At 33.0% G+C, this 24,128-nt stretch overlaps 1 protein-coding gene across 3 annotated transcripts in view; it reads left to right on the forward strand.

Annotated features, from left to right (window-relative positions):
- Pde8 (phosphodiesterase 8) overlaps positions 1–24,128 on the forward strand; it is a 156,741-nt gene that overhangs the window by 127,513 nt on the left and 5,100 nt on the right. For all 3 annotated transcript variants that reach the window (XM_089704805.1, XM_089704804.1, XM_089704806.1), the window contains 6 exons: positions 3,681–3,740; positions 19,412–19,469; positions 21,570–21,737; positions 22,050–22,252; positions 22,730–22,910; positions 23,280–23,456. In XM_089704805.1, coding sequence (XP_089560931.1) covers positions 3,681–3,740; positions 19,412–19,469; positions 21,570–21,737; positions 22,050–22,252; positions 22,730–22,910; positions 23,280–23,456 — 847 coding nt within the window. The remainder of the gene's footprint in view (positions 1–3,680; positions 3,741–19,411; positions 19,470–21,569; positions 21,738–22,049; positions 22,253–22,729; positions 22,911–23,279; positions 23,457–24,128) is intronic.

The raw sequence follows: 24,128 nt of genomic DNA on the forward strand, positions 1-24,128 counted from the left end.
GAATAAAAAGTACAATACAAGCGGTAAGCGGTGTTCTTCTCAGTTTGAGAAACGCTGTTATACATTTATAGCTCTGACGATCAATATCATGAGTTTCTGAAATTTACATATGAACGTGTACGTTTTTAATCACGCGATCTTACTTACAAAAATAAACACATAAAATTTAACAAATAAACTTTTTCCAGGTACCTCACAATTTAATTACGTTTTGATTACGTACGTATATGAAAAAGATTTTACGAATTTTTCCTATAATAACAAACTTTTGGGCTATTATATTTACCATAGTTATTATTTAGTCATTAGTAATTTTTAGTTGTCTGTATGCTAAGTAATTACTTTATTTTTTAAATCTTATAACTTCTTACACATTAATAACAAAATTTACACATCTTAAACTTAATCGATTTACGTTATCAATTAAAAGCACTCAGACTCGTATCAATATGGATAAAACATGCCACCTAAACTTAGTCTGGTTATTGGAAGAAGCCTAAACACACTTCATATGCTCGTGCTCGTCAACGCTTCTGACATGTTTGTGTCCTTAGAAGGTCCTTAGTGACTAATGACTAAAGGATTATCTTTAGACATTTGTGGGTAATGCGTTAAAACTAATTGCGCTAGCGGCTAGACTATACATATTCTTATATATAAAATTCTCGTGTCACAATGTTAGTCTGCATACTCCTCCGAAACGGGTGGACCGATTCTCATGAAATTTTCTGTGCATATCGGGTAAGTCTGAGAATCGGCCAACATCTATTTTTCATATGTACCACGGGCGAAGCCGGGGCGGACCGCTAGTTTTTATATAATATCTTCTAGTTTCGTCTTGCTGTGTGTGTATATCTGTTCTGTATATCTTATGTATTACTCATTCAAAATTGTTTAGCAGCTCACAACAACACAGGCAGACAGATAGATGCGAATTTATACCCATACTGAAATCAGAATGGTTTGATGAATGATGAATCTCATTCACACGTTTCTCCATTTGTCAATAAAAAAAGGGATAATATTTTTAAATGAGAAGAAAACATCTTTCGTTGATGATCATTGTCTCTGCATTATTTTAATATTAACAGCATAAAAAAGACCCATGCTAAAACTCCACGAAGGTAAGCAATCAAAAAAGGCTCATCGAGTTTCCTAAAAGGAATATAATCCTCCGGACATACTTAATATTTAACAGTATTTTATTACATAACTTTTCGTATTAGATTTCTTAAAAGTATCAATTCTTTAGATATGACGCGACTCGGTTCATATCAGATATCGATCTTCTTATTTCACTCCCTTGAAGATTTTTATTCTCGCTTAAATTGTGTTTGAGTTTTTAAAAGTTGCATCTTTTTATGTAAAACAATTTTTCATAATCTATTGACGCGCACAAAATATAGTATGTTACCTACTTTGAACGTATATTTATCTACTTTTTTAATAATCAACTTAATTTATTTGTTGTATATACTCTTACGACGAAATAATTTCATTTTCAATTTACATCGGAAAAGCATAAAAGCATGTGCAAGAAAATTACTCAACGTTAGTGCATTTGACGTACGAACCGCAAGAACAAAAGCAACGATATTATTGACTTTCCATATTACAGTTTACTTTGATACAAAAGCACAGAATATATAATAGTACTACAAAAGTCCCAATGATAATTGATATTGGTTAAAGAGAGCATAAAACCCGCCATGTCCACGCCACAAAGCTCTTCATTCACTTTGACAATTTTTCCGAGTTTTCAAATATGACTGTTGGCGCAATTTATGCAGACTTTTTAGTGTGTAAAATAATGTTTTTGTGCGAATTTTATGTTTTGTTGCGAAATGGATTATGTGTGAAATTTAATATTGATTATAGAGGCAATATGAAAAAACTGGCTCTAAAAATTATCTCTATTGATATAGGAGATTACACTTCAAAATGTTATAAAAATTAAAAATGTTCTCTATTCATTATTTTGAGTGTTCCGTTTGGTGTATTTTAGAATCCATGGGTATGGAATCTATTAAAATGTATTATATTGATCTATACTTGGGTATACAAATGAGACATACGTTATAAATAAACAACAAGGAACTTTAAGGTCTTAACATCACAATCAAAAAACAAATGCCCAGAAAATTATACAAGTAAAAGGTTGGAAAATTGTACGGTTTTGTTATAAAGTTTCACCGCAGATACAAAATTAAGCTGAGGCAAACTGAAAACTGATTATCATGCAAATTCCCACCGCATTCAGCACATCACTCTGGAACCCTTAACGGCACCCTTTGTTTCTAAGGGCGCGTTCCCACCGTGTCGTGACGACAGATAATCGTGTAGTTTTAAGTGTCGTGGCTTATATGTTTAAATGGAGGTGTTCACATTTAGAACGACACGATTTACTGTCGTCTACGACAGTTTTTGCAGTGACGACACTTTGTCGTGACAGTGGGAACGGCAAGCACGACAGTCGTAAAACGATAAAAAATCGTGGACGGCAACTCTATAACGTCCATTGAACTCAGGAGAGTAAACGCACTAGTAATCACCAAGCGAACGCAGAGGCGACTAGATTTGTAGCTTGCTGATGATGTGTAAAACGACAAAGCGACTCCCAGGAAACGATAAAATGTGGTCGCGATCCAATGGGAACAGCTAGATACGACAGTCGCTAAACGATAAAAAATGTTGACGACAAACAATCGTTATAATGGGAACAGGTAGAGACGACAGTCGTCGAACGATAAATTAGTCGTTACGACATAGTGGGAACGCGCCCTAAGCCGCTCTCAAAGACATCAATTTAACCAAATTCAAAGGATGCGAAATCTTGTGTTACCTAAATCTATTCTCCTATTGGATATTTTGATATTGCGGTAAGACATACCAATTATTTTAAGAACAATATGATGTACGTAGACTTATAGAAAACAGTTTTTAGTCAACCATGTTTGTATCATTTTATGTCAGTCAAACGGTGTTTCTTTGTATTTCGTATGTAATGTACACTAAAGTGTATTCGTTCAATCACTCAAACTTATATTCATGCATGCATATGGTTTATTGAATCCTACTTTACAATATTATCATGAATATTATTGCGTCGCTCTAATATAGTTAGTAGGTAATATCATTTCAACTGAATGCATGAATAAAGTAAATGAATACGCTTTTGCAAATGTAACTAATTATAATACTGTTCATCAATTGGCATGTTTTCAAAGACTACGTGGAAGTGCAATGTGAAATGTGTAATGAGCTTTGCTTGAGTGAAGCTTTAAAGCTTACTTTTAATTAAAATGAACATAGAGATAGTTCTTAGAAATATTCGATTATATTTTGTCGTATTTTATTATGGTTAATGGAGAGGAAAGAGATTATAATTTAAAATTCTGTCACAGAATTATTTTATTGAATTGTAATAGCAATGTAGTTTTGAAATAAATGTTGACATATATAGTGTACACCAACGCAAATATTGTATTTTCTTATTACTTACTGAAACAGATCCATTAGAACCTAAATTATAACACCATAAAACAAAAACATTAATATTTTACAACGAAATAACGCAATTTGTCATCTTACGTAGTTACGCCACATTAACATAATATTCAAAGAAGCTCTTAAAGGATCCATGACGTCACTTTATTAATATTCGCTGTATATTGTTTCAGAGCAATACGAGGCTTGAAAAACACACAACACACCGTTCTTATAGCAGTCGTCAAAAAGAGGTGAGTGGTTATACATAATTCTAAATAATTTAAGATAGTGTAGAGGTTTCACATTTATGGAGAAAGGGTAATAATTCTGTGCTACGAATTTCCCTTCAACCACTTTGTTAGCCGGCCTTTGGGTCCGCCAATGGTTATTTGAAATATTGATATCATAGAAAAATACTTCCGAACGTTAGTCGACGTAACATAAAAAAAATGTTGCCAAAAATACTCTTAATTCTGAAAATTTGAACGATGAACAGGAGAAGCACAGAAGTCGAAACAGGAATGCATATTGTATGGTATGAGTCGATGAAATGAGAACTATGTCTGAAGGTGAAAATATGTATGCTATTTTGTTTTGGTATGTGCACTTGTAAAATTTGTATTAAGTTATTTTTAAAACGCTTATTTTACGCTTCATAAATAGCAGACAGAATAATATGACAGGCTGAACATTAACTATTTCACAAACAAAACCAGGGAAATTTCCCAACAAGGGTTCCATGGGTGACACAAGACATGTGTGACATTTTGTGCCGGAGCCATAGCTAGGAATTGGGTCAGGGTTATACCTGCGTATACACTATACAGGGTGTAATCGTTAAGTGTGCACAGGCGATTATTCCGTAACTATTACAGATATCAAAAAACTTTAAACTGATATCGAAAGTACTTAACCTAATGAGTAAAATGGCCATAATAAATTTTTAAAAATAATTCGAGAAATATCTAAAAAATTAACTTTAAACCCTCCCATACATTTAGTATGAGATATGAATATCCCATGTACATGGGTTGATCCAAAAGTAATGATAATCAATATTAAACAAGGTCATTACAGTTAAAATAATTATGTATTTCTCTAGATAGTCTTCCAACTAGATAATATACTTCGATATTTTTTTTCCTTAACTTAGAAAAAAAAAACTTTGACTTCATCTACAAAAACCCCTCAAAATCGGCCATCACTTCGCTGTCGTCTTAAAATTTCTTGTATCGACGGTGTTTCTTGTGCCGAGGTAAGAGATAGAATTAACTAGGAGTTTATTATACCTGTTTGTAAGATCTAGATCTTACAAACAGGGTGGGTGTTCAAGCATTTTCAATGCCGATTTTTGATTGGCAGCCATCGCAACTGACGCTTTGTGATCTGGTGCGTTGTCTTGGTGAACCAACATTCAAGACCGAAGTTTGCCATGTCTCTTTTTCTTACTAACCTACCCGCAATTTTTTAATTTGGTCTGTGTAGTAAGAGCCCTGTGTAGTAGTGGCTACCTTCTTAAAATATTCCACATTTCTTCAGCGTCCCAAAAAACTACGGCTTTAATCTATCCCACTAATTTTCACTTTGAAAATCTTCACCGTCACTTTGGAAGCTCGCATCCAGGCCATTGATTGTTTCTTGGTTTCAGCATAAACATGGTGAACCCAGGTAACGCCCATGGTCACAAATCGTGACAAAAAATTATCCTGATCTCATTAAAAATTTAGAAATTCACCCTCTAAATGTCGAATCGTTGTTTCTTCTTTTCGTCGGGAAACATTCTGGCTCGCACTGTTCACATTAAAATTAATGTAAATACTTGGAAACGTGGCCTGTAGATATAATTTTTTTGTGATAACTTAGTGATTACATGAGCAAGCATAAAACATTTATTTTATATTTTTATGTGCACAGGAAATACCCAATTATCATTACTTTTGGATCAACCTATACATTTAATATGAAAGATTTTAGCTTTTTTTTTGTTTTTTTGGTTTTCTGCTTTAATTACTTCGCAAATTTGGAGGGAAGTTCATTTAGAAACTGTAAATAGACCTCCTCATTGTATTGCACAATAAGGACGTCACTTCGAAAATCTACTATGAATACAAAATGTATGGGAAATAAATTGTATGGGAGCGTTTAATGTAACATTTTTGGTTAGTTCTCGTTTTATTTTTAAAAATTTATTATGGCCATTTTACTCATTAGGTTAAGTACTTTCGATATCAGTTTAAAGTTTTTTGATATCTGCAATAGTTACGGAATAATCGCTTGTGCACACTTAACGATTACACCCTGTATAAACTAACAGTTTCCAAGCAGAACTTGTATAGGAGAAAATATTACCTATCACTTATAAGGGTTTCTTCATTTTACTCTATTATAATAATACTACCTACATCCGAATTTGACAAATCCGTTAGTTCCGTTTTACGTTCTATAATTTAGAAGCTACATCGATCTAAAATCAAAATGGCTTACTAATATGATAACATTTGTGTTACCTAATTTATTTTATAGAATTTTCACATTTACTTCTATTAATTTATTATGCATTATAAAATTCCATACATGGTTTTTCGCTTAATCTGTTTAAATAAAACCTTTTCACATAACATATAATTTACAAACTTTTTAAAAATATAAACTGGATAGCCCATTAAATAGTGCGGAGGTTTCACTAGCAGCACATCCCATTGTAAGAGATCAATAAATGGTAATGGGAACATCAAACACCTACACGTTAAGGTTTACGTTATTAAGCGAAGAGCATAATAAAGCAGTTCCTTACCGCGTTGTATATTAGAACCTATAATATTATATAATAGAGATTCTAGACCAGAATATTTGCCTTCTCCTTGATACATAATTTGGTAATATATGTAATTACATTAGAGCGTTGTAATAAGGAGCAGATGAAGAATAAAATCTTGTTGATTTAGAAGACTGGTCACCGATTTGAACGTTTACCTCGAGCAGTTTACAAAATATTATATATGCAATGCATTTGCACCTTAACCCACACAACTACATATTAAATAGTATTGTTCTATAACAGTTTAAATCATTAACTGAAAACCTGTAACGCTTTTCAAATGCAGTAGGTATTTATCATTATAAAAACGACGAAGTAGTTAACCATCATTTAAACAAATCATCCATTATACTTTGTGAAATAAGTGGAAATGTTTCAGAAAGTGAGTAATGGTCTAAAATTTTATCTTAATCTGTGATGTTTACACGCTTGATCGCCTTCCGTAGGATTTGTACAAAAATGTAACAGAATAGGTACAGAATTGTATTTCATTCAGTGATCTTTGCTTGAAAATTTCATTATATGCAACTTCAAACGAAATTATGCTATTTCTATTAGGTATTCACTTCCGAAAACTGCTGTTGGCCATTATCAATTTAATCACAGACAATGCCCCAAAGCATTTTCAAAGGCATTGGCCATGTTCAAGCATTTTCTTAAAAGTAATCCATTTGCCTCGCGGCAATTCGTCCTTTGCTCAAAGAACACCCAATTTCTCGGAACAACTAAATGAGTTCCTTAACATAAAACATATTGTCAGTAGTTCATAAAAAAAGATGTCCATATAGACAATATCATTTATCATTATATAGTCCAGAAAAAAGCGTTGCTTCTTAAAAGTTTGCTTCTTTCTGTAAGCTATTAAATATTGTCTTTTATTTTTTATCGGTATTAAATTACACAGATTTAATACTCCGCAAATGTACAGCGGCATTTTCATATTAAAATAGTAAACAGTGAAGCCAAGTTCAAAGCAAGGATTGTATTTAATTTTATCACGAGACAAAGGCACGAATAAGGTAAAACGGTGGAATCTTTACTTTGTGATATTTTGTTTTGCCTTTGTTGGCATTTTTAAAATAGAATGCAAGTTATATCGCGTGACAGCTACAATTTACTGAACTGATATTATTTTCCGGGCTTGTTTATGAGAATAGTTTTGTTTGGAATGAAAATAAAAGAAAATTTAACTGTTATGTGCATCGCGATTATAGCGGGGTATATTTTTACAGTTGTAAAGCGTTTTGACGATGGTAAAGTAAGATTTTTAAAAATGACTACGTAGTAAACATTTTCTATAAGGTAGGTATCGAATTAGTAGGTAAACCATAATAACCAATACAATTAAATGCCAATTTATTACGTAGTTAAAATTATTGAACGAATTGTGTTCTTTCGACGTTAAATAAGTATATTATAATATATTATTCAAAATAAATGTAGGTACTTAGTTATATGAAGTATGAATAACTATTAGTATTTCAAAGTTTAACATCGAACACAATAAATTGTAGTCGGAACAAAGCTTTAAATAAATAAAAGATTTTACAAACTTTTTTATGAATAAAAGATTTATAGCGATGAAAACAATTCATCATAAAATAACTCAATTATACCGACAGAGCTCTGACTTTTGCAAATAAAGTTTGTTTGGGTTTGAACACAAATTGTTAAATTTAAGTAATTTGGGTTTCACTAAAGTTTAAGTAGAAAGTGAATACAGGCATATATCATAATGTCCAGATAAAATCATATGAGGCAAGCAAATTGTTCGATTACGTATTTCGGTTTTTGGATTTAGCGGCAAACAGAAAAATATATCTATTTAATAAAAGCTCTATATTCCTTAGTTCCCCAATACTATGTAATACAATGTATAAACCTATGTATTGTCAAGACGGTACGAACAATATACAAAAGAGCGTGTGTGCCAAGCACACGTGACAGAAGTGAAACTCCTTAGGCAAAATTCAAAGAAACCAAAACCATCGCGCCTTACTCCATGACGTGGTATTACCATGACGCGAATCTTGAAATTTAACTCTCAACGCGCCAAAAGAAGTTTCACTTCAATAAAGTATGTATTACTAAATCTGTGAATGATTTCTAAACATTCACAAATGTACCTATAAACTATATCCAACACTCTCATATTCAGCATAACAGAAACATAAAAAGAAGACAGCTGGTAAGTGTTGATATAAGGAAGAAGGCCACGGACATGAAAGTAGCAATGCTTTGATGTTACAATTAAAGTTATGTATGTTTGCATTTACATTGCGAATACCTCATGACCCAAATAAAAGAATCCAACAACATCATACAATATTTACAACCCGGCTAATGGTTATTTTATTATCGAACGAAAAAAATAATTGATAATAATTTTAAAGGTAATATTTTCAATTAAGAGGCCCGCGTGTGTAATTTACATCATAAACAAAGGTCAGAATATTTTAAGAACAATTTAAGATTACTCCTTCACCAAATATCCGCCATAAATTAGTAAAGACGATTAAACTTCGATTAAACGACTGAGTAAGTACTCTTCTTATTTTTGCTAGAGCCTCAACGTTTTAACTGTGTCCTTAATTTTTTAATATTTCAAGTTTGTTGAGTTTTGTACCAATTACTAGTTAGTGATTTAAGACTAACGAAACTTCAGTGTTTGTTATTATTTTATGTTACTTGTATAATTTAATTCCTGTAAAATGTTTAAATAAATTAACCATCAATTTTTCTATATTAAATCAGGTTCTTTTATGTTCAATCTTATTTGGCGTTTTCAAAGAAAAACACGCATAGTTCCCGTTCCCAGAGGATTTCCGGGATAAAACCTATCCTATGTGTTAATCCAAGTTACCCTCTATATGTGTGCTAAATTTCATTGTAATCGGTTCTGTAGTATTTGCGTGAAAGAGAAACAAACATACATCCTCACAAACTCCCGCATTTATTATATTAGTAGGATAGGATAGGATAAATTGTAATTATATAATAAAAAGTAAAATAATTAATAGACAAATGTTTTCTCAAAAAAAAATCGGTTTTCTTTCATTCTGTCGCTCTTCATAAATGACTCAAAACTAATTGTAATTTACTAGCAATCAGTTTATATCAAAAAGGAACTTCCCCAACACAAAAAAAAGTTATTGTTTATCCCATAAAACGTCTGACGCAAAACAAGCAACACGTTTCGGCTTTTGAACGATCCATAAAAACGATTTATTCGTTATAAACGGACAAGCGGATTTCGATTTTAGTATCAAGGAAATCCCTCCAAGCCATAACTGCATTATAAAACAGGAAGCTTTCACGTTATTATAAAATCAAACATAATATTGTCTTTATTAATATTTTTAATACTTGGCCAAACAATATAAGAAATAAAAAAAAGACGTGTGGCACTCGGGGACTGCCGCGGTAAAGCTATTGCATGCTATGCCTTTAAGCCACACCTCCGTGTCCGTCGGAGTGGGGAGCGTGAGGTTTTTCGTTACGCAATTTCTGGATTCGGTCCCCGCGCTCAAGGCCCGCGATAGAAGCTATGTAATAGCTTAATAAAAAACATATAAGAAATAAAAATTCATACTTTTGTTTGCACAATACCTAAATGAGTATATAAAGTTACTTTTAAGGGAATGTGAAAATTACGAATGTTAATAGAATATGTTAAATGTTAAAATATCCCAGAATAAGTCCTTATTAATTTACATTTCAGAAAACGTTATCGTCTAAAATAACTTGGAAATACTGTAATGATTTTCTATTTCAAGCGCCTCTTATTAGAGCCACTACCACGCACATCCTACATAAACTTATTTATTGTTATAAGGCTGTGGCCTTACTTGCGATGCTGTATTATCTTCGAGGAGCCAGTCCCTAGCGACTCGATGAATAAAGGGTAAAATAAGTTGTAACCGTACTTTGATGAAAGGATAATTAATTTTGAAGCGTAATGAATTTCATTTGACGCGCATTGGAGAGTTTATACGTTTTTAATTTAATTATTCCGTTGTGATGTTAAATATTGTTTTGCAATTTGCTATAAATTTATAAGACCAGGTTGAATCGAATTTCTATACAGATAATGTTATTTTAAAAGGTTTCTATACTAAACTCATTTCACATATGAAAACTTATAGAAATGTCTTAGAAATGTTTTTCAGGCTCATTAATTTCATAACATGGAAAACATAGTTCTTTTCGCAACTTTGTCTAGAACCAAAAAAACAGTCTAGGCTACACGTTGAAGCTTAACATCAAAGAGCATCAATCCTGTTATTCCAGCAACTGTGTCAGAGAGAACCAAACGTGATATTGACACGTGGCAAGTCCCGTGAAAGCCTCAAGCTTTGTTTTTAACAGAATTTTGTTTCGGGTTAAAGCCCTGTTATGTGAATACACTGGAGTTAGCCTTTGTTGTATTTTGTTCATCAATGGCACGAACTATTTAGGACATAAAACCGCAGGATTTTATTAATGAGTATTTCTACTCATTTGATAAAAATAGAAATAGTTCTGGAGAGCGGAGGATATTTGAAAATTTACTTTTAACAATAAATGGACTTCTGTAACACGAACTAATTTGGTAGGTAATTAATGAAAATTGCTTTTGAATATTTTATGATAATAACGCCTTCTGAAAATAGATTGGGTATTCAATCAATCAATAAACATCAAAATGCTACTCTAAATTGGTACATAATTATTGGAAATAATTTGATATAAATAGAATAAAAAAATGTGTGCGTGTACTTAGTGTACACACGTAAGAAGTGAAACTTCTTTATGACCTTATTTAAAAAAAAATAATTAACTATATGCATCTTTACAGAAATACGTCGAATCACGCGTGGTAGGGATAAGAAAAAGATGGCGCGTAAATGGCGCGTAACGGAAAAATGTCACGCGTAACGCAAAAATGTGACACTAAATTTTTTTCCAACCCGGAAACAGAAGTTTCACTTCAAAAATATAGAACATACTTTTTGTCAAAAAATAAAAATTTTACAGTTTGTACTTTTAATACAATACGAAGTCACAGTACCGCAAAGCTGTTTAGTAAGAAGAAAATTAGTAACCTATACAACATCCTAATTCCTAACCTATCCTATCCTACTAATATTATAAATGCGAAAGTTTGTGAGGATGTGTGTGTGTTTGTTACTCTTTCACGCAAATACTACTGAACCGATTACAATGAAATTTAACACACAAGAGGGTAACCTATAATATTTGTTGGATTAACAAATATTATAGGTTTTATCCCGGAAAATCCCACGGTAACGGGAACTATGCGGGCAAACGAAAACGCGGGCGAAGCCGCGGGCGGAGAGCTAGTAACTTATAAATGAAATTATTCAAATTGAACATAGTAATTTACAAATACATTTCAAAATAATTAAACTGTCACAAAGCACAAAGTTATACCTAATACAAAATAGTCTGTCATTGAAATGTTCACGTTGTGGTGAAATAATCATTTATAACAATTATTTAGAGTGGTTTCTTGTACATATAAGAGTATAATAACTAAACGCTGAATAATCCTAGTCTTTTTTCAATAAACTTTGACATTTGAAATGCTTGAAACATGGTGTATTTTTTTATTAAAAAAATAAGGCTAAGTAATAAAAAGCTGCATGCAGAATAATTTAAGCGTTGCAATTATAGAGTTGTGGCTCTAAACGTTAGATAAAAGGTAGACATTTTAAATTTTTCTGCACATTATAATGTTCACTGAATTAAATGATTCAGTCCGTGAAGTAAACATAGTAAAGAAACAAGCATGTCCAAAAAAAAAAACAAAAAATGGACGACATTTCACGTCTACCAACCCGCATCTTTATTATCAGCTATAAACTCGCCTGAAAGAAGCCTGTTCTTACAGTTAGATCTAACATGGACTGATAAAAACTTACTACGAAGTCGTTATATTTTGTTGTTTTTTGTAAATGAAACGTAACTATTGTTACTGTCATTATCATAATATATGCCCTATGTACAATGTACATTATTATAATATAGGGAAAAACAGTCTTATGTTATTCAAACACATAACTTAAACTGGATTTTGGTTTTGATTCTATCTTTATCAATTATCTCAACGTTTACATTTGCATTTTCATATTTTCTATTTTATTATTTTGTGTTATAAAATTTAATTTCCAAATATAATGTAACTAGGAACTTTTAATAGATATTTTCGTTTTTTCAAGCAATTTTGCCCATTTTTATCTCTTTTAAAAGATAAGTGGAAGGACAAAAATACCCGAATTTGTCGCGCTGTCCTTGAATTTTATGCTTAGAGCAACACGATTTGGGGCTTTTATTTCAACAGATTAGGTAAGATATATTACTACACCCTTGTAAAAAGGATACAAGATAGAATAATATATTTAAGAATACTCCTAGAGAGATTCTGAAACAACGTAATAAAGCTCTACAATTATGCTTTATCACGCAATACATAACAAAAGCAGTGTAAAGTAGATGCAATATCCGTAACATCTAAATCTCTTTAATGAAATAAGCCATTTTAGTGCCCGTAAAGGTTTCGCAATCAACTCGTCTAGAGGTTGAACAAAAGGTTAGGCGAACATTGATTTTAAACACTATTTTGTAGTTGTTTTTGAGTTTTGAACATTTGAAATATCCCAACTTAATTAAATGTTTGAAATAAAACAATTAGAAGCTATTTTATAAATAACCATTATTTATTGTATGTATACCTAAGTAAGTATATATATATGAAAGTATTGGGAAATGGTTCTTTAGCACGACTCTTTAGTCTTCATTCATATAATTTTGATCTTGTATTGTATTAGAGTAATAAGTTAAATCTCTTCTGTATCTTTAAAACTATTACACTAACAGCTATTATAATATATAAACACCAATCTTCCAAACCATGTTTCCCAATTACTCTAAAGATGGCCGCCTCATTAAAAAGTTATAATTGCTGTAGATGCTTATGGTCGCTTGCGGCTGAACATGTGATCCATGCATTTAAAACTTACAAACTAAATTATTTTATTAGTAGCGCTCACGCGCTAATTATTAATCATAATAGACGATGTCACCATCGTCTATACTTTAACACTTGCTAATCCTCTTGGTTCTGCCCCGGTAAACTCTGGAAAGAATCAAAACTGTACATTATGTCACAAATAAATCTCTTCTGGTGATGAAAGTATTTTTGTAATCAGTTTTCTGGTCGGAGATTATTAAGTATAAGCAAAAATGTCTCTCCTTTGTTATATTTTAGTTTAGATGAGTAATAAATATCCCTTTTAAGGATATACGACATTCATTTCACGTAGACTTTACGGAAAAGATTATTTACGGACAAGTAGGTGATAAACCTTTGAGTTTTATGCTTTGCGAATATTTTTTTATCAGCCTTCATAATAGATTGAACCCAAATACCAAAACCACCCAGCTGTATCTCTCATGTACTTACAACTGTTAAAAAAAATCGAAAAAACTTTAGCAAATGAAATAAAGCACAACAAAGAATAAGCAATATTGTTTCAAAAAATACTTTTAGGCGCCTCGTTATTTTGGCAAAAATACGTAAACAAAAATCGAATTATCCTCTTGTTTTTGAACGACAGTGTAGGCGGGAATATCATCTGGAACTTAATTAAAAGCTAAACTCAATTGTGATACAAATATAACATTTTTATTCTTTGTGTAAAATTGATTGAGTGTATTTTGTTACTGTTTCTTATTCTTATACTCGATTGAGAAAAAATTTCAGTCCTCCATGACAAATATATTATACACGGAATGTATATAATATCTATATTGTAGTAAAATACTACTGTACCAATGTACATATAAGTTTCTAAGATAAACTGCATTGTGTTACGATGTTCTTCTTTGACAGTTTTAATAATGAGTTGTTTATAAACAAAAATATAATTAACAACATTATAAAAACATTAGCTTAAATAAATGTAAGCTAAAAAAATTTCTATTTACTACATTATTTTATTACTGTGGTATAAGTTTTAAGCGCCGTTGGAATTTAGTGGATAGCCAAAAGTCAGATGAGCGGTGTTATATTTTCTCTAGCAAATATTTAAACTTTCAGAAAAGTTTTAACTACTTAGGAATGCAAATTGAGTAAGCGAAAAGGAATTAGGGTAATACTAAACGCTTTATAAGATTATAACATGATGTGAATATCTTTCTTGTCAATCCCTTTCAATTTATATATCAAAGAGTTATTATATATACAATACTGTACGATTAAAATAATGTAAGAAAAATTTATACGTGATACGTAAGAGATCAAAATTCCTGACATTCTATTCTTCGATCCTTATATTTTTGTAGAGATGACGCGGCAAATATGATAAAGTCGACACCTATATTTTTTCATACTTAATACACATAATAAATAAGTATAACCAGTAACCACGTAGCAATATTATTTATATTACTAGATACGTGGTCTTCCAAAATATTAGTTTTGCAAATCGCAAACCTATGCCAACGATATAACCACGGGACTTATTATTGGTTTACAATAAAAAATATAGTTGTTATATGTTTTACTGGTTTACTGTAGAATAAACCAGCACATTAACAATAAACTCCGACTCGTTTAAAGTCGACAACCCCCATAATAGCAAACAGTTTGTTGACACGACACGACAACTTTAAAGTCCCTAAATGCTAAGTTCCAACAGCCCTCCGTCACGACATAATTAAAACCGGTCGTGCAAACTAAACTATAACGTCGTTATGAAAATGCAAGTTTCACAATTGTTTTAAGTACTTAGTTAGGGCCTTGAATATTATGCGATTATCATTTTTTGTATATTTTTACAATTAGGTATAGGAACATAAATAAAGTGATGCAGTTTTACGATTGCGAATAATCCAGCAGAATATGTACTGAAATTGTGAAACTGACTAACAATCTATCCCTAGCAGATGGTAATAAATAATAATGTTTCTACTTCTCTTTTTTTTTAAAGAAAAACTGACCACAATCCAGAAGAATAGGCACGATTATATCATTTTTGCCAAGTCATGTAACTTAAGTGGGTGAAATGTAGCATGAAATAACTATGCCCGAAAACAGTTTTCTTTACTCATACATATACATTTAGGTATGTATGTATAAATAGATGTAGAAAATAAGTGGATAATTAACGTTCTCTTAGTTTTGTCTAGTCACCATAACATCGTTATGAAAAGTTTCGCTTTAGTTAGTTAGAACCTTATATGATATAACGATTAACCTTTGATTAATTACTATTGAGTATCATCCTGGAAAGTGTCTAACCTTTGAGTTTCCCTTATCCTGCCTTCATATCATCGTCGTTCTTGGCGAAAAAGAAACAAAGATAACTAAGCACACAACAGAAACAGAAATACAGCTGCAGGCTGCAGCAGATGAAAACGTTCAGTAACTACAGTAAAAGCTAAAGGAAATTGAAAATGTAAGTTTTGCTTTCCGCTAATGCTGTATTGATTCTCCCAATTTTCCGAGCATCATTTACAAAGCTACTAACAACGTTATGGTTCAGCACAGGCTTCGTAAAATGTATTTGCATAATCCAAATATACAGGGTGTCCCAAAAAGTAGTGATATACTGAAGCTGGGAGGTAGAGGACTTAGAGGGCTATCCGAATCACCCCCATGTGTGTTATGCGATTTTTCGTATTTTCGGAGTTATTACATTTTTTTTCAATTTTTCATCTATCGCCGAGTACGATGAGATTTTTATTTATGGTGACGTGAATTATTGCGCTAGATGCTTGTTTTTTTTTGTGTGCTAAGCTGAAAGATAGGCCAATTCAGTATGGTAACATTTACTATCGTTAGATCTTCGAATGGAATAAAAAAAAGAATTAAATGCTATGAAAGATAAAATTACCCAGTATGTTCATAACTTCAAGGGCCCATAAAAAAATAAAATCACATAAAAAAGGTTTTCCATTTGGCTTTTAAAAACTTGCTCTATCGATCAGGTAGCTACCCTAAAAATTTCATTTTATTATTCTGAAGGCTTCAATCGAAAAATTGAAATCTAAATGTGGTAAGTGCAAAATTTTTATTAACATGATGATTATTAAAACCAATAAATAGGTGTTTAAAAATGATTTTTTTTTAAATAGCCCCGCTGTTGCTCAATGCAAGTGCGACATCACCGTAAAAAGTTGTCTTTTTAATGTCTGAATGCTCTTTTATCATTTTTAATGGTTTCTTCTGCTACTATGAATTTCCGGGTTATTTCGTCCAAATTGTGGCAGTCTCTCGTCTTTGTAGTATCCCCACGGAAAAAATTCAATAGGGTTTATGTCCGGAGACCGTGGAGGCCAGGCTAAAGGGCAAAAATACCCTGAAAGATGGATTGGTCGTTGCAGCCTGCGCATGCGCCGGTGACGCCTGCTTTAAAGCCTGGCCTCCACGGTCCCTCGAATAAACCCCATTGATTTTTTTTCAATGGGGATACTAAAAAGACCTCGGCTACTTGAGAGAATGCCCCAATTTGGACAAAATAACCCGGAAATTCATAGTAGCAGAAGAAACCATTAAAAATGATAAAAAAGCATTCAGACAATTAAAAGACAACTTTTTACGGTGATGTCGCACTTGCACTGAGCAACAGCGGGGCTATTTAAAAAAATTCTGGTAATTAAACACCTATTTATTGGTTTTAATGATCATCATGTTAATAAAAATTTTGCACTTACCACATTTAGATTTCAATTTTTCGATTGAAGCCTTCAGAATAATAAAATGAAATTTTTATGGTGGCTACCTGATCGATAGAGCAAGTTTTTAAAAGCCAAATGGAAAACCTTTTTTATGTGATTTTATTTTTTTATGGGCCCTTGAAGTTATGAACATACTGGGTAATTTTATCTTTCTTGGCATTTAATTCTTTTTTTTATTCCATTCGAAGATCTAACGATAGTAAATGTTACCATACTGAATTGGCCTATCTTTCAGCTTAGCACACAAAAAAAAACAAGCATCTAGCGCAATAATTCACGTCACCATAAATAAAAATCTCATCGTACTCGGCGATAGATGAAAAATTGAAAAAAATGTAATAACTCCGAAAATACGAAAAATCGCATAACACACATGGGGGTGATTCGGATAGCCCTCTTGGTCCTCTACCTCCCAGCTTCCGTTCATCACTACTTTTTGGGACACCCTGTATAGGTAAAATCGATCGGCATCAACTTCATACCAATTAAAGACGCATCAGTAAGGAAATCATCGTTGCGCATTTTCCAAGATGTATTCTGACTGAACACCTCGCTCGCTCTGTTGAACCGGAAACCTCTTACAATCCCAGTCATTTTCCGTTTAGTGTCGCCCCCTTATTATTTTCGTGACATTTAACAATAGAAAGGACCCGTTACTTTATAAAATTTCTTAGGTGAAAAGCGGTTCAGTTAAATCTTTATTTGAATTTACCAGGATAACAGCTGCAATTGCAATTTACATACCTTTCCTGAATATATTTCTGAATATTTATTTCTGAATTGCAGGGACTGAATATTTCACAGCTATTTCACCTTTTGTTCCGGACTCGCTTCTATATTTAATTTATTTAATAAATAAAATAATTTAAAGGAAAACGACTGATGTTGTCAAGTACGTACAACATCAGCATACAATAATTTTATTCAAACGTTAATCCCTCAATTACATAACCAAATTGAGCTATAAATGCTTCCATTATTTCAATAGAAAAAAAAAGTGGCTTACCCTTTCCCAAAACAGGTTAAACATGACATTTAGAATAGACTTTTTGGCGCCATACAATAAGGTTACAAAAGGTACTCTGATCTCGCCAAAGCAAAGATTATTCCCATTCATTGGGTCCCTTTTTCAGTTCCTATATTTATTTGTGTAGAATAATCAGGGACCTTGGCCCCGGGCCCCTTAAATTTTTACGAAATATTTAAACAAGGAAACCCTTGATAAAAAAGGACCTTTGATGGAGTGTTGAAATGAGATTGAAAAATTTCCATAATGAATTGATGAATGTATAAATATTTTTGGATACAAATCGGGGCTGTACAAAAATAAACATTCATTGAGTTTATTAAGTACTCCCATCAATAAAAGTGAAAAATATTAATTTGAAACATAATTTATCCGTCTAGAGAATGAAAATTATGATATGATAATAGCACATTTTGCTACATTAGCAATAATTGAACTATTAAATTATCTTTGCTGTATCTAACCTAGACGGAGTCGCCGTCGGATATTAGTATTCAATTAAATTACTGCCTAACTACAGGTGATTAAATTGGAACCTTAATGGCAGTTGAAGCCATATGCTTGAGCTACGTTAGCATCCTTTATGGTTACGAATCGAGTTACTGCACTAATTAACTAGAAATTGGATGCGGGAATAAACCTTTGAAAATAAATGAAAAAGCAATTATACCAACTTCATTTATAAGAATACTTCAATACTAATAATTACTTCATAAGGATTATAAATTAGAATAGGTACATGTTGATGATATAATAAATAAATCGCGTTCAAAATTCTTTAATTTATAAATGTTTCACAAATTCAAACTTAAGTTAATTACGTAACCCAATTCGGAATTTAGGTACATGATATTACGAGGCAGGAATTTCATAAACTTTTGCGGTATTTCGAGCGATAAGTTTCATTTACATCAAAAGCGTTATTAAGAGTGACACAGTTAAAACGTATTAAAATTAGGCAGTATACTTAGAATTGTGAACATTAAATAAGTTATTTATGCGTTTCGTTTTATCTTTATACTATGGTTATATCCAATTAATGCCAACAGCCAAGGTATTGTTTAGATAACGTGTCGGAAAATAATTAAATTGCGAAAATTGTATTACATGTGAGGTAAAAATAAACATCAATTATCAGATTGATTACAATCTTGATCGTTTAACTTTAACACGGATATAATTAAACAGTGTAACATTTATAACTTGTAATTTCTACATTTCTTGTTTATAAATGATTTTTATATAGCATAAATAATATAAATGTCTTTCAATATGATTATGAAATGAATTTTATTTATGTAAATTGTATTTTATATTCTTCGTTTTTGTTCCAGTGCTTACTTGAAAGATGACTTTGCAGTTCTACCGTATCTAGAAGCAGGCTTCAACAGGGTAAGTGGGTTACACTTAAGATATTTTTAAAAAGAAATAATAATATTCTGAATCATTTATACACAATTTAAAATGATAACTTTTTGTCACTCTGGAAAGTATCTTTATCATAACTATTTATTGATACATAATATGTATTTAACTCGTAATTATAGGTACCTACAATTTAGCAACCAAAAGCTTTTACGATCAGTTGTTGTGTAAAAATATAGCCTTTATATATGCTTCCTGAATCTGTGATCCCCGATGATTACATTTTGGAGGTCTTCAAGAGGAGAGTGAACATGAACATGAGGTCACATCTCACTTCTCAGCTTACCATCAGGCGAGATTGTGGCCAAGCGCTCCCCTATTGTACTGTAAAAAAAAACCTCAATATTTGCCATTTGGTAAATCATACATCATACAATTTGTATTCAAAAAATATTGTATTACTTATTATATGAAACCATACCAGATACAAATACCTATTTACTAGATGCGAAGGTTATATCCCAGTTTTCTTTCCTTTCAAGACGATACAAACATCGTAAGAATAATATGTAATAAAATACGAGACTAATAAGCTTTTCTCGAACACAAAAGATGGGAAAAATCAAAACGGCATTGAGCAAGAATGGAATGACAAGGCGACTCTTTATTGTTATCGAGAAATATATAATGTTTCTTGTTATATGATTAGCTTTTGTTATCGAATCATAGCGAAGATTGTAAGTGCAGGCACGTCATTATTTTCTTTCTATATCAAAATGTATGTAGGAATCTCTTGAAAGGTTCTAGACAGGTTCAAGAAGGAAATATTATCACAAATAGATATATGTAGGTACTAGCGATCCGCCCCGGCTTCGCCCGTGGTACATATTTCCGTTTTCTCTACGTAAAAACCATCCTCGTACTTCAAGGAATATAATAAAAAAAGAATTATCGAAATCGGTTCAGCCGTTCTCGAGTTATGCGCTTACCAACACATTTTGCGATTCATTTTTATATACAACTAGCGGTCCGCCCCGGCTTCGCCCGTGGTACATAATATTTACGTTTTCTCTACATAAGAACCATCCTCGTACTTCAAGGAATATAATAAAAAAGGAATTATCGAAATCGGTTCAGCCGTTCTCGAGTTATGCGCTTACCAACACATTTTGCGATTCATTTTTATATATAAGAAGAAGAAGAAGAAGAAGATTATGTGGGCGTCTATCCTTTTTTAATGTTTGCTCGCTCTTCATATGACGTAGACTATTGTATAAGTATCTATGTCGTGGCCATATCGTAGATTTGCTCATTTCATGAAATGATTGATCATTTCACGAAATGGTCGCATTTCATGAAATGGCCAACATAGTTTGATCAGATAGTTAAATCGTCAACGTTTCACGATTTGGTCATCCACATTTGGCCAGATCGTATAAAATATAGAGTCCATAAAATATAAAAAAAATTCAGAATATTTTAAGAACTTGTTTATTGTCATTTAAGTGAGTGCCGATAGGTGTTAGCAATGTCTAGGTTATAAATTTAGTTTATGGATTGATAAAGCTTTTTTTTCGTGGCTGTATTTTGAAAGAAAATGTAGCATGATCGGTCGATTATAAGCCTTTAATAATATACGTAACAATGACTAATCTGATTACAGCGTGTATCAAAATAATTAAAATAATTAATTCTATCTTTCTTTCGATGAGACCACGTGATGGAAATACTTAAATTATTATGTCACTTCCGTTGGTGACGCGATAAATCAGGCTATCGTAAAATCTCATACGTCACTTATCACTAATTTTCAATATCTTAATTTGTTTATATGTATACGGATGCTATAATTAACCACACATTGATTACTTTTTATAGTTTATAATGCTATTGTTGTATGTTTGTGTGTGTTGGAATAAATTATTTCTTTCTTTATTAGGTGTAATAATTAACATTTTTAAATATTAAATTTTATTATAGCTTATTAAAGAAAACAGAAAGCGAAACATGGTACCTACAGAACTTTTTATATTAACAAGTCAATCTTTAGAAGGTTTTTAACCATAAAAAAATAAGCACAACCTTTCCCATAAAAGCAATTTTATTTATCTTATTTTTCTCTACCAGATAATGGTAGAAACGCTAGGCTCCACAGCATGGTGCGCCGAGGTCCTTCAGGCGCGGTCGGCCGCAGCCACAGCTCGGGCGCAAGTAGCCGCTGTCACCGCGCTTGCCGCGGCTGCTGACCGCTGCAGGGACCTCGTGGCTATTACTGATGACCAGCAGAGGGTCCTGGTGAGTGGGATGGACTTTTATTTGTATGAACTGTGACACAGTAGTGTTTGAATACGTACTCAGAGTGTCAGAGTAGCAAAGTGCAATAGATGTTGTTTAGCGATGAATAAATAAACACAAATCATCCTTATATGTATACCTATATTGCAGAATTATAGCTGATAATTTGAAATACACATCATAATACAGTTTACATGTCTCTTTCGTTCTCACTAAATATTTTTTTCTTTAATTGAACATTTGAGAAAGACCTTCATATAGAAGGCAAGGGTCAATCACCAAAACTGCCATAATTAAACTTCCATTCCTCAGCTCACCAACAAGTCATGGTGCCGCGTAGTGGGCTGGCGGGCGGAGGAGGGCCCGCGCGCGCTCACCGACACCGTGAGCGGCGAGGGGCTGCGGCTGGCCACCAGCGGCGCGCGCGACTGGGAGGCGCCCGTCATGCTGCGGCGCCGCGCCTCGCCCGACCCCGTGCTGCTGTCGTGCAAGGGGGCCGCCGTGTCGCTCACTAGGTATGTCTAGGTCCCATGCTGCAGCTGACAAATGAGTCGTGGTGCTGCATAGTAGAGTAGCGTGCAAAGGAGCCAAGAAGGCCCGAATGCGCTTACCAAAACCATGAGTTGACATCAACCTTACCTGACACTCTCTTTGACACGTGCTATTTTGTGCGCGCAACTGGGAGGCAATGGTGATGATTTTCCGACTTGCCATGACTAGTTATATCTAGTGACTAGGTAGTTAGGTACATTCTATATTCCCCTGGACAAAATTCACCGTCATTAACATTTACTTCTACATAACGTCATAACGTTGTCATTTGGGATACATCTAATATAACCTTATTATGATACATGTATAATGAAAACTTGGGTTCCAATTTTCATCGTATACCAGAATCTGTAATGACTACTTACTATTAATTTGTTAAAAACTTAGAAAGATTCGCCCTTACAACTATAAATCAAGCTTTAATATTATTATAACCCCAGGAGCACATCTCACATAGTGGTGGTGTGCGAGGCGAGTGGCGCGGAGGGCGAGCGCGCGCGCGGCTCGCTGCACTCGATCCGGCGCGGCTCGCTCGACGTGCGCTCCGTCGCGTCCGACGGTCTGCGTCGCACCTCGCTCGCCAAGCTGCAGGGACTGCCCTTGGAAGCGCCTATCACTAAGGTAAAAGGTCTTTTAAACTTGGTGCTGATTGTATTAGAAGAACGAACGTTCGAAATTGGCCTGAATTGCTTCGAGAAAAGGATGGTACGGCCGTGACGGTTTTTTGCTCGACTTGACTAAGAATATGAATAAGAAATTTTGGACACATAAAATATTACAGTAAAAACATTAAAATGTAAATCAAAAAATGTTTCTACAGTGTTACAGCTGTACTGACAACATTATTACTTTTTATTCATCATAAGTAGTTGGTAAAATAAAACCATCGTATCCAATTCGAATCCACACAAAGTTCTTCTATAATATAATATCCTAGCAGGCAGGACAATTCAGTCAAAACCTTTTTTCACATAATATTCTATTCCATAGGTGATATCCCTCCTCTCCACGGCGACAGAGGGCGCTCCACCGTCCACAGTCGCTTGCATCGAGCGCGCGGTCGACATGCTGCGCACTTCCGAACTGTACTCCCCTCAGATGAGAGAGGACCCCAAAATGCGCGCCGAAGACCCCATCGCTACTGACCTTATTGGCGCTCTACTATCGGTAAGTTAATTAAATATTTTCAATTGTACTTGATATTGTAATTTGTGAATATTGTTAGTGTGTAACTTTTATGTATTACAATTTTATATTATAAATCCTATAAATGGTAATGTTTTTGTACTCGCACTTATTAACAGACCAAACTATGGTGAGTTATATAAACGAACTATAAAAAGCAACTGTAGAGCATATTCAAAAGCATTATCAAAAGGCTTATATATATTTTTATTTACGCAGTTTATTGGCAATAAGTGACACAGCAATGTGTACTAACATGATATTTATTTGTTCACGATCCTGTTGGGCCTGGATAGCGGGAGCAAGTGAACGCAAACCTTATGTATATGGTAGGAGGATTCAGATTATCACAGCATCTTCTGTGACTGTCCTTAGATTTTTTCAGCATAGATGATTCGTTTGATTGTCGCCGATACTTCGCTTGCACTCTTTGTTATGGGGATCGTTTTGATTGGATACTTACATAAAGATGAACCAATATGTTTTCCTAATATAAAAATAATAAAAATTGCCTAATCTAAAAATTTATTTTTGCTTCCAAATAAATATCTAACTTATTAGTACATATATTTTTATTACAGTATTAAATACCTATATATTATAATTTATAAAACTTAGCTAGAAGGCGTGTGTATTGAGTATTGACAAAAATGT

This window comes from Colias philodice, chromosome 16, assembly GCF_061535455.1.
Source record: "Colias philodice isolate Cphi_HAF_F1 chromosome 16, ilColPhil1 Martin Lab GWU primary, whole genome shotgun sequence".
Classification (NCBI taxonomy): Eukaryota; Metazoa; Arthropoda; class Insecta; order Lepidoptera; family Pieridae; genus Colias; species Colias philodice.